The sequence below is a fragment of the Alligator sinensis genome, unplaced genomic scaffold (genome assembly GCF_000455745.1).
Source record: "Alligator sinensis unplaced genomic scaffold, ASM45574v1 scaffold274_1, whole genome shotgun sequence".
In the NCBI taxonomy this organism is placed as follows: Eukaryota; Metazoa; Chordata; order Crocodylia; family Alligatoridae; genus Alligator; species Alligator sinensis.
Window position 1 is genome coordinate 1,840,529 of NW_005842124.1, and position 12,179 is coordinate 1,852,707.

Here is a 12,179-nt window from a genome sequence, read left to right on the forward strand (position 1 = left end):
TTAGCCCTGCCGACCGTGACCTCGCATTGTCGGCCCATGTTCATCTTGGGGTCAATAATGACTCCAAGATCCCTTTCTGCCTCCGTGCTCTCAAGAAGGGAGTTTCCCATCTTATAAGTGTGCTGCTGGTTACTACTGCCCAAGTGCAGCACCCTGCACTTGTCAGTATTGAAACGCATCCTGTTTTTGTTAGCCCACCCCTGCAACCTATCCAGGTCTTTCTGCAGTCTTTCCCTCCCTACTAGCGTGCCTACCTCACCCCAAATGTTGGTATCATCAGCAACAGGTATCATCAGGTTGCTTTTCACCCCATCGTCCAAATTGCTGATAAAGAAATTGAACAGTGCGGGCCCAAGGACTGAGTCCTGGGGGACTCTGCTGCCCACTTCCCCCCAGGTCGAATATGACCCATCCACCACCACCCTCTGAGTACGACCCTTCAGACAATTTGCAGTCCATTTGATCGTGTAGGCATCAATGCCACAGTCGCCTAGTTTTTTAATGAGGTTGGGGTGGTCGACAGTGTCAAAGGCCTTGCTGAAGTCCAGAAAGACTACATCCACGACGACACCTGCATCCAATGCTTTTGTGACCTGATCGTAAAAGGCAATCGGGTTGGTCTGGCATGACCTGCCCCTAATGAAACCGTGCTGGTTGCCCTTGAGCATCATCCCCGATGCCGGCCCATCACAGATATGCTCCTTGATGATCTTCTCAAAGAGTTTCCCCAGGATTGAGGTAAGACTGACGGGCCTGTAGTTGCCTGGGTCCTCCCTCCTCCCTTTTTTAAAGATGAGGACCACACTGGCTATCTTCCAATCATCTGGCACCTGGCCCAAGCATCACAAGTGCTTGAAAAGCCGTGCCAAGGGCCCTGCAATAACCCCTGCTAGCTCCCTCAACACCCTGGGGTGGAGAGCATCTGGACCTGCTGATTTGAACACGTCCAGCCCCTCCAGAAGCACTCTAACCCAGTTCTCCTCAGCCTTAGGTCTGGAGGCATTCCCCTCGAGTCCATCTTGAATCACGGTGGGGGAGTCCCAGTTCGGTGTGATTTGTGGGGATTTTATTTTTGTAGTGAAGCAATTCTTCAAGTGGTATCCGGGTGGCTCTTTCAAAGGTGCAATTTATACCTCTCCGAAGGAGTGGTATAAAGGATCTAAAGAGGAAATGTTGGTGCTGGAATATTCAAGAGAGAGTCTGATGGAGGAGTGATGATTATTTAATTTGTGATGGAAATCAATCGGAGACTGCAGGTTTTTCGTCCAAATGATGATGTCATCTATATAGCTTAGGTATAGCATGGGCTTGGTGCAGTTTTTGAGGAATTCTTCTTCCAGGTAGGCCATAAGTTTGGCATACTGTGGGGCTATTTTGATGTCCATAGCTGTGCCCATGGTCAGGAGGAAGTGTTGGTTATTAAAACTTTGCACTGAGGAGAATACCTGCAATTGTCATCTTGTAAATCTCAAAAGTGCTTTCATCCAACAAGGACACTCCTTCGGAGAGGTATAAATTGCACTTTTGAAAGAGCCACCTGGATACCACTTGAAGAATTGATTCAGTACAAAAATAAAATCCCCACGGATTGCACACCATTAGTTATGACATGCCATACTTCCCTGGAACCTATATGGAAAATCCTCAGACAATTGCAACCCATACCAGAAGACCCAATTCTTAAAGAGATCTTCCTAAAACCACCCATCCTAGTCTTTAAACAAGCACTGAACCTCACCAATCTCATCACCAGTGTCCTATGACCCAAAACACACCGAATGGATCCAGACCAGACCAGACAAGAAATGTAACACCTGCCAGCACATCTCCAACATTCCCACAATAACTACACCCCACAACAGAACCTTCACCATTCCTGGATCTTACACCTGCACCTCCAGAAATGTAATATTGCTTATCCAGTGCACTAAGTGCCCTGATGGAAAATATGTAGGAGAAACCAAAAAAACAACTGTATACCAACACGAATGCACACCGAAAATCTATCAAAGACAAGAATACCCAATTACCTGTGGGTGCACACTTCTCACAAGACAACCACTGTCTCCAATCTCTCTAATACTGAAAGAGAATGTACAAAACACCTTTCATAGAGAAGCCTATGAAGTTCACTTCGTAAATCTCCTGGATACAAAAAATTATAGACTAAATATAGCCATAAGATTGATGACACATTATAACCTGCCTAACATGATAACCCCAGGTAACCTGCCTGCCTTTTACCAGCTACATTCTATCACCAGTTCATCATTCCCCCCAACCCAACCCCACCTACCTGTCACACCTATCGTCTCCCATTTTCTCTGATCCTCACTGTCACACGTTTGCATTTTCACAGACCTGCATTTTGGCTTCTTTTCCACCCGGAAGAGCATACACAACACCAGCAGACTCTCCTTATGCCTGAAGAAGGGTGTTTTGCCAAAAAGCTTGCAAAGAACAAATTGTCTAACTATTTAGTTGGTCTAAGAAACGATATCACATTTACCCAAAGAACCTTGTCTGCCTATGTCTTTACACCAACATGGCTACAAGTAACACTTCAGAGAGCTGATATAATACTCAAACTCCCATCTATATGTATTTTTTTATTAAACTTTTCTGAAGATGTTTAAGGCACACAGGAAAGTATGTCTAGTGCAGTGGAGACATCCTAAGTTTCATTCAGATACTTTTAAGCACATGTTTAAGTACTTTCCCCTAATCAGGCACTAATTCCTGAATTTCTCCCTTTTCCCTTTTTGTAAAACGAGAGCACACTAATAGGAGTTAATTTGGGGTTTGGAAGAACCTAAGTTCTTCTCCTTAAACTATGGAACACAAGCAGTCATTTTGCAGCCCTCCTGCCAGCTTGTGGCTGCAGAGATGTCAGTGTTCATTGTTTTCCTTACAAGGGATCTACTGAATGTACTGGAGGCTCTTCCACCCCACCATCTACTAACTGATATCTCAGTTTTCCTCGCTTATGGCATGGGAACTGCTCTGATATAGCAGTACCATGCAGGCAAAACAGAGGATTGTCTGCACTGCAAACTAGTGTAATATCAACTCACCTGCGTCAGATATAAATGAACTAGCTTAGATACTGGAGGCAGTATAGGTGCAGCCTCTCACAGGTCAGCACGAGCAGCAGAGTAAACTAACTCATGCCAAGCTGTGTACTCTCATGGCTAGACTTCTGCTAGCAAAAGTTGGTTGGGTGTCTTTCCTGCAGTGTTACCTGCAGTATAGGCAGTTTGCCAGCTTGCAAATCGAGCCCAAAAATATCAACTCGTACACATAATTTCATTCACACATCATGAGATCCAATACAAAAGCAGGAAATACACCGCTTGTGTCTGGACTTCAAGAAAAGTTTTTTTTAAGCAATAGAATGACTATGGATTTATTTAAAAGAGAATGAAATTGGTCTGCAACTTTAAAAGATGTGTCCCTGCTCTGTAGATGGCGTGGTCATGAACAGTGGTCGATCCTTTCTCCAGGCTCTTTCGTTGTCTAAATCAGTGTCTCTGCTCCATCCCTGTAGTAAGTACTGCAGTGACAACCCAATGCTGCTATTTTGCATGAGGCTGTCTTCGTTCTTTGGTGGCAACATGGTCTTTATTTCTTCAGAAGAGCAATCCTGTTACACAGCTTTTGTCTGGCAACTAAATTAACTGTTATTTGGTCTCGTTGCCAAAAATTGCAAACTATGATAAATTATGCTATCTTGCTTGCTATACTGATGCAGTAAGGTACTTAGGCACATACTTTACTTCAGGTAAATGAGTAGTTCTGTTCACGTGAGTGGGGCTACTCATGTGCTCAAAGTTAATCAGGTGCTTAGGTATCATGATGAAGAAGGTCCATGGTAGCTTTGCAGATAATCTTTAGAAGGCCTAATGATTTCTCATCTTGAATATTATGGGCAAGTGTCATGGATACATTTCACAACTAAGGCTCTAAAAAGAAGCGTGAAGGATGAATCAATAAAACACTCAGCTTTATAGAAAAATGACAAGCTAAATATTACTTTTTCTTACTACTTAGAAATGATCCATCCATTTACAGATACTGCAATTCTCTGATATTAACCTCAATCCAGACACATTCTGTTAAACACAAGGCATTTAATAAGCAAGTACTATTTTCCAGCCTTTAATAATTTTTGCTTTCTTAGTTTCCAAATGACATTGCCAGCATATAATAACTGAGATTACATCGTGGTGGAGGTCATGAGCGTCAAAGAAATGTGCCAATATAACAACCTTAGTTTTCATTAACTTTTTGTGTTTTGTAGAGCAACGAGCATACAGCTTGCCAGAACAGTCAAGGGAAAAAAGGTACTGATACTAATCAAAAGCATTTCTATGTTGTAATATGTATCTACCAGAATTTACATATTAATGGGAATAGTTAAGCACTAGTAGAACAGATTCTTGCGATGAGTATTATAACTCAAAAGCAACAATTCAAATAAACCGAGCAGTAGGCCCTGTTAAGCCATGAGGTATTTGGTCCCTGGTAGATGTTACACTTATGTGACTAACTTGTTAATCACGCTACATATAGTAACCCTGCCACATGCTCAATTAATGACGCAACCAAAGGAGAAACTAGCCACAATAATATTCCACGTTGTATGGACAGGGCTGCACTGGGTTGGTTCTCAGCCTGCCAACACTGAGCGTCCATCAGCTGATAGCTTTCCCACCCATCAGCAGGCTGAAAGGGTGCCTCAGGAAACGCAACATCAGCCACCTATCTCTGATACTGCATTTTCCAGGGGCAACCTTTGAACATCTGACCAGGTTGGTAGCCTGTCATTGGGGACTTGATCCCTAATGCCAGGCTCCCTACCCATGTGTCTCATGATTGGGATACAACAATATTTTTTCCCTAGATCCCCAGTATTGTGTGTCCTGCCACATACGTGCCACACAATTTTTGGGATTCAGAATGAAATTAATCATATCCCAGTTGCACAATTATATTGACATCTGTGAGGGACTGATGGCTATTAAAGAACAGAGTACAGAGCTAATATAGTCCTGTACCAGTATGCTGTGACAGTTGAATATAGACTATATAGAATACTGTAGTTTTAAAACACTGAGGTTACACAGCCAGGCACTTAAAACTTAACTCCAGGTTGTATATATAGCCTTAATTTAGTTTTACCCTTCAACTTTAGATGCAGGTATCTAAAAAGCAGTGATTTTCAACCCGAGTGTTGCTTTGAGATGGGGCACTCGGGGTGCCTTGAGATTCTTTCAAGGGTGCTGCAGGATGCCACACAGTGGCACTGTTAGGTGTGAAAACATGATTCACAAGATGAACCCAGAGATTTCATATAAGAATTCATACTGTTAAGACCATTCTGAGCTATTGGATCTTTCTGTGTTCTTTGCAACATATGAATTGCTCTGTCATTTTCTGGTGTCAAAAATGAGTGAAAACTAAGAGCTGGTATTTTACCCAGCTCTACTTTAAGCCTAGTGATGGCTGCCTTCAGCCTAAAAAAGGTTGAAAACCACTAGTATAGAGTCTACTGTTGCTTTATGTTGTTTTTATAGGCCGGACTGATGGGCACAATGTGAGCCATGTATACACAAGGAGCACAGTGAAAGAGTAAAGGCTTCCAGCATGTTCCTTATGATCCTTACAGAATTACAGAAAAAAGTGTCAGGTGTCAAAAAAGACTACATTATAAAGTATAGGCATCGGAGGCAGAATTTATACAGGCAATTTTATCTGGTACCTCTCTTGAGTTTTGAGTGTTTTGCTTTGAAAATTTAACATTCCCTTTCAATAACTTTAGTTTAAATTTTCTTTAAATATAGTTCATTAATTAAAAGTAAAGCCATAATCTGCAAACATCCGGTTGAGTACCAGGAAATATCCCATTCGGTGTAATTTCCAGTAAGTCAAGTCCCACCTTCTCTCTAATCTTGTGCGACTTCCTTTAAGGCCCACTGCCTTGGCATGTTCTTCTTCTATTCCTGCAGCCCAGGCTACACAGTGGCATTGCAGCCTTCAGTGTGACTGGGAGAAGCTTATGTTACAATGCCACCTAGAGAGAAAAGGAGGGAATCTGCAGCTCTCTCTGGCTCTGACTCGGCCAGGTAGCCCTTCAGCAGGGTCTTTACATGTGTGCTAATTTTAAAATTAAAAAAATTAAGCAGATACTTAAGTTGTTGCTGAATAAATAAGGACTCTAAACAAGTACTTAAATTCTTGCCGGATTAAAGCCCTATGAAATTGGAAATGAAATAAAAGACCCTTCATAACAATCACAAACTTCACTGCTGACTGCGTTCAGGCATGGTAACAAAAAAAGGAGTCAGCGTCAGACTGTAGCTGTACTGCATGAATGGGGAAAACCCCCCAAATATTTTGCACAAAAATACTGAGAGGTTTGATAACGGTATGGTTATAACAAACTTACAGACCAGTGTACATTAGTGTACATGCAAGTAATGGCCCTTTTGTGGACAAAGGCATGATTTCACCTCTTAACCTGAATGCATCCTGCAGTGGCAAATGCTAGGAAAAACAGCCTATCATAATAATGATCCTCTGTTTTAAGAGAATATGTCCATTATAATGAACTGCATTGCTGCTTTGTATTTCAGGATGCAGGAGGAAGAATGGGATAAGTATATTATGCCTACAAAATCAGAGTCTGAAAAATATAAAGTGAGTCGTACTTTCAGCTTCCTGATGAACAGGATGACGAGTACAAGGAATAAGTGCAAGGTAACTTGGGGCCTAAAAAGAGTACTAAATAAACACACAACACATTGTGGGAAGTAAATTGGATTCTTTGGTGGTTCCCTTTTAATTATCTAAAGTAAAGCTGTCTCACTGGTGGTCCATGGGCTGCAGGTGTCCCACAACAGGTTAATTTGTGGGCCCAGGGTTCCCACCTGGCTACCATTCCCTCTACAGTTCCAGTTGCAGCAGCAGTTGGGGCTCCAGGCTTCTTCCTTCTCCTTCAGACTCAACTTCCTGCTGCACCCCCGGGGGTGGCACAGTACAGTTTGGTGCAGCCTGCAGTGCCAGGGAATCCCATTGCTGGGGAACTGAGGGTGGGGGCAGGGCACCCATGCGTGCAGTGCAGCAAGAAGGGGGTGTCCATGCCATGTGCCACCTAGAGAGCCAGTGGTTTGTGGTGGCTTGGTTCCCACTGATATTACCCATGCAGTGTGTAGCCCCTGGCCACTTAGAAGTTGGACAGCCCTGATCTAAAGGCTAGTTTAGGCAGCCTTTATTTATTTTAGTGAGCAACAAGCAGTGTCATACATTAATCTTGTTACAAGACTTGTATGAATGAGCGCTCACCCATTTCAGTTTTGCACAGTGTAGGCATAAGGTGGTATTTGTAACACACAAGTAAATAATTTATTTTTAAAACTATGATTTTTAACCTACCACTGTCCCTTTAATCATCTATGGTCAAGCGATTTAAAAACATCTTTAATTGCTCTTGCATGCATTTTTATATGCAAACAAGGTAAATACAAGCACAGGTATCAGTCTGTAAGTGCAGGTGCCCAGTTTACGTCCAGGAAGTTCTTATGTGCATGTTCATTTGCTGCACATTTAACAATATTTTCTAGTTGTCCTTAGTTGATGGTGATGATGAGAATCATTTGATGGTTCCTGGTGTCAGACATGTTTTTTAGAAATAATAGGTCCCAATTGTTACTGGAGAGGAGATAAAATCTTTTTAGATAATTTTCTCTTCAAATAGTGTTTTGATATTATAATTGTATATATTGTGTACTCAGCTAGTCTAACTTGTCTTCTCTTGCCTGCGTAACTGGGTATGAAGACAAAAAATAAGGATGCCAAAGACAAAGAGAAACTGAACAGACATCATTTTATAAATGGAAACTTCCCAGGGGTCATCCCTTGTACAGTATGCGACAAGGCCGTCTTAGGGAAGGAGTCATTGCAGTGCTCAAGTAAGTAGGTACTTTTATGTAGAGGTAAAACTTGTTATAATCTGTTTCAGGATCCTTGCTTAAGGTTCCATTTCAAGGGAGCCTGGGTTTGAAAATTCTTGCTTCTTTACTTATTGGGCCAGGATCCACAGGCCTCAGGGAGAGTAAACAAAGACAATGATCGCTTGTATCTTTGCTAATAGATTCTTACTAATTCCTAAACAATTTAGGAGAAAGCTGCTTTCCATCAACCATGGGGTGAAAGATTAAGGCAGTGTTTATGGTTACTCATTAACTTAGTCTGAAGGAAGAAAAATAATGAAGCCTTGGAATAAAGTTCTCTGCAGTATCCAGGTCCCTGGGCACTGTTGGGTTTTGAGATCTGTCTTTTCTTTCAGATTGCAATGTGATTGTGCATAAAAACTGCAAGGATTCTGCTACTGTATGTGCCAAAGTAAGTTTCTATACATAACTTGTCTTCTTATGTCTCTTTTGATATTCTTTCTCCAAGATGGCACAGAATGCAATTGAGAGGGCAAAAAATGACACAAGTGATATGCAAAATACACAGGCAGGGTTAAAGAAATGTCAAATGTCTGCCATGACAGCAAACACAAGCAGTGAACCTGAAATTTTTAGAAAAAGAGTGGAAATGGCTGTAGTCAGTCTCTTTGATTTTTGGCCTCTTGCAAGATAAATGGCATTTGCATTTTTAAAGCATGTTTAAAGGAAAATCCTTGAGGAGCTATAGATTTTACTTGAACTATATCATTCCAATGTTCAGAAAGTAGGCAAAATCACCAAGTGGAGCAGAAGAGCAGCATAGTCTAGTCTTCTCAAGTAGGAAAGCCAGTATGCTGCAGCTATTAAAATGAAGGAAATATGCAGAAATTTACATCTAAAGGCTTCTCTTCTTATGGAGTAAAAAAAGTGATTTGTCCTGGGATAAGCTACACCGATGAAGGCCTCTTACTGAACTGTTACTGTTCACTGACTATTAAGTGTTTGTGCCAGGATGACTATGTGGGAGTTGCTGTCACAATGCCAAAACTTTCACAGGAAAAGGTCCTAAGCAGCACTTCTAAAGGCATATTTGTGTGTTCTCTATAGTGATATGCACTTTTAGAAACTTACAAAATGGATTTAAAATGTAAATTGAAATAATAGGAGAGTTGGCTCAAACAAGTAGCGTAACTACTGGGACTGGTGAATATTTACCAGGAAGAGACAATATACCCAACCCAGAATGAGGAAGAGGAGAAAGAAACTACTACTTCTTGCTTGTCTATGTGCGTGAGTCTTGTACTGTGCAGCACAAGGAAATGGATTGTGCTTCTGACTGAATTCTGCAGTCAATGTCCTATCCTAGGTCCCTTGAAATATGAAAATTATGCAGTAAAATGAAAATCTTTGTTATCCAGCATCCCTGAGGTAGCGGAATTGTTAGTTACATAAAATCTTTGGTTACCTGAAATAACCCGGCAGGGTTTTCAGATAAAACGGAGTCGGGGGTGAGGGGGAGGTAGCGGTGGCTACTGCTCCATGCAAGCTTCCCGCAACCCCACGTCTGGCCGATGGTGCTGGGGGAAGGGAAGGGGGGGCCCCCCGCCCGTTTGGTCAGCTGGCCATAAACTCCATTTAATGGAGTATTCTGGTTGGTTAAGTACTGGATAGCAGAGATTTTACTGTACCTGCAAATACATGATCATTTTCTTAAAATTATTAAATTTTAGATGTGAAAATCACAAATCCTATGCGGATTTTAAGTGAATAATTCCCTAATGGCACGGTCATTTGTAAAAGAAAAAAACTGTCTAATCTTATAATATGCCTTAAAAGTATTCAATTCATTATCTCTTTATTTAGATTTGTTCATCATTAACAGAAATTTAGGAACATAATGCAGCTTGCCTGGGAACTTTTCTAGATGATAATATAAAAGTAGGTTCATGACTGACTATTAACAACTGTTATTGCATTTAATAAGATACAATTCTTCTTTACTAGAAAGTTCAAGAGAGATACCTTGTTAAGAACAGACCACAAACAGTTGTAACAAGTAAGTACTGTAGTAAGCAAGATAGTAAGGGTAAACCTGTCATTTTTAAAGTTAGTGCCTAGCGTGAATAACAGAAAATAGTAGGGCAAGCTTTCTTTACAGTTTGTATATGTATGTATTTTTCTCCCAGTGACCACAGCATATGAGAAAACAAGTGGACTTGCTTGTGTATAGGTGTGTGTGTAGAGAGAGATATTAAATGGGATTTTCACAAACATGTATCTTTAGACTCGTTTCTTTCTCTGAAATGAATGGCAGTCTTACCTTTAAATTCAGCGGAAGCAGGCCAACGTTGAATATGCTTTTGAAAATACCCCTCCCAATATGCACTAGTATCTTTGTAAGTAGAGGTGTAGTTGTATGGTTTAAGAGTGTATGCATGGTTTGAGACTTTCTTCACATGGAAGGCATAGATTTAGGAGCCATTAGCTTCTCTTTGACTCTTGTTTTAACTTGTGCCACTAGAGTGTAATCCCAATGGCATGGTATGAATTAGTTCTTTCAGCATCTTTCAGTATTTCACATTATAGCTATGCAATCAATAACATCATATTTTGTTTGTCAAGATTTTTTGCAAATGTTTTACCTCATAGATCCATCATTCAGAGACATCCCACAGCCTGTGCTGTCCTCAATTCATCCATCTTCTTCAATGCCCATTGGACTGTGTGCCACAAAGAAAGAAGTCTTGCAGCAATCTCATTCTTTATCCAAAAGTGTTCCAAGTACCAGCTTTGAAAGGTAGAGGGCAGTGACCAGCACAGTATGTTAACTAGATTATTTTTGGTTATGTTGCTGCTAATAAATGCTTTTTTTTCCTTGCAGAAGATCTTTGCCATCTTCAGAGCAAGATGCTGATACCTGCAGGTCCAGGTCACAATCTGAGGAGATGTTACAAGCTATAGGAACCCTTCCATCAATGGAGTCTTTTGTAATTGAAGGTTAATGATTGAGCATATTGAGAAGTCCACATGTTATAATGTCTACTGGAAAGTGTGAAATGGAGTAATTTATTAATAGCTTTAAGAATGCTACTCCTTCAGTTAAAAGAAAATATTTATATATTAACTTTGATTGTGTGCAGGTATAAAAGTGACACTTTGAGGTATCTCTGACTTAAAATTTGACCAGAAATTTCTTAATTCTACTAGGCTCTCAATATTGTTGTCTCTACACAAAACTGCATTATAAAAGTAACTAATTCCCCCCAAAGTAGCATGTTTTCTACCCAAGGAACCTTGTCTGTCTATGTCCTTAGACCAACACGGCTACAACCTAAACCCCTGCATGTTTTCTACCTGCATTTTTGAAATAGGTGTTACTGATGTATATATTGTTGCACACTCATCAAAAAAACCCCAAAATCTTGCATTACTTGTTTTCCCCAATAACAAAAAACTAACCTCCAACTGACCATCGGTCCTCTGTTGAACCTGCATTCTAGGGCTGTGTGAAGCTTTGGTCCCTGATTTGATCTGGTGGAGATTCGGCCCGATTTGGCAGACGAATCTCCGAATCGAATCAGGAGAGCCTTTAATCTCTCTGAATCGAATTGGAACCCTTTGAATCGATTCAGAGAGATTCAGAAAGATTCAGTGATTTGGACATAGACACAGCTTTCATAGACATTAGGGCTGGAAGGGACCTTGGAAGATCATCGAGTCCAGCCCCCTGCCCAAAGGGCAGGAAGTCAGCTGGGTTCATAGGATCCCAGCAAGATAAGCATCCAGTTTGCTCTTGAAGGTGTTCAATGTAGGTGCTTGAACCACCTCCGGTGGCAGGCTGTTCCAGACCTTGGGGGCTTGGACAGTAAAGAAATTCTTCCTTATGTCCAGCCTGAAACGGTCTTGTAGTAGTTTATGACCATTCGACCTAGTCGTCATCCCTTGGGGCGCTCTGGTGAACAAACGTTCCTCCAGATACTGGTGGTCACCCCGATAAACTTATAGGTCACCCCTGAGCCTGCGCTTTTTCAGGCTAAAGAGCCCCAGGGCTCTCAGCCTGTCGTCGTAGGGTCTGTTTCCCTGACCTCTGATCATGCGCGTGGCTCTTCTCTGGACTCTCTCAAGCTTCTCCACATCCTTTTTGAATTGTGGAGCCCAAAACTGGACGCAGTACTCCAGCTGCGGGCCTCACTAAGGCCGAGTACAAGGGGAGAATGACGTCCCGGG

The 12,179-nt window shown here is 41.5% G+C and overlaps 1 protein-coding gene across 8 annotated transcripts in view; it reads left to right on the top strand.

The window, feature by feature from the left end:
- Positions 1-12,179, top strand: part of ARHGEF28 (Rho guanine nucleotide exchange factor 28) — a 220,597-nt gene that overhangs the window by 148,706 nt on the left and 59,712 nt on the right. For 6 of the 8 annotated variants that reach the window (XM_025205648.1, XM_025205646.1, XM_025205649.1 and 3 more), the window contains 8 exons: positions 3,466-3,546; positions 4,301-4,343; positions 6,636-6,759; positions 7,838-7,970; positions 8,348-8,403; positions 9,957-10,008; positions 10,602-10,749; positions 10,834-10,949. In XM_025205648.1, coding sequence (XP_025061433.1) covers positions 3,466-3,546; positions 4,301-4,343; positions 6,636-6,759; positions 7,838-7,970; positions 8,348-8,403; positions 9,957-10,008; positions 10,602-10,749; positions 10,834-10,949 — 753 coding nt within the window. The remainder of the gene's footprint in view (positions 1-3,465; positions 3,547-4,300; positions 4,344-6,635; positions 6,760-7,837; positions 7,971-8,347; positions 8,404-9,956; positions 10,009-10,601; positions 10,750-10,833; positions 10,950-12,179) is intronic. The other 2 variants (XM_025205647.1, XM_025205653.1) reach the window with 1 other exon arrangement.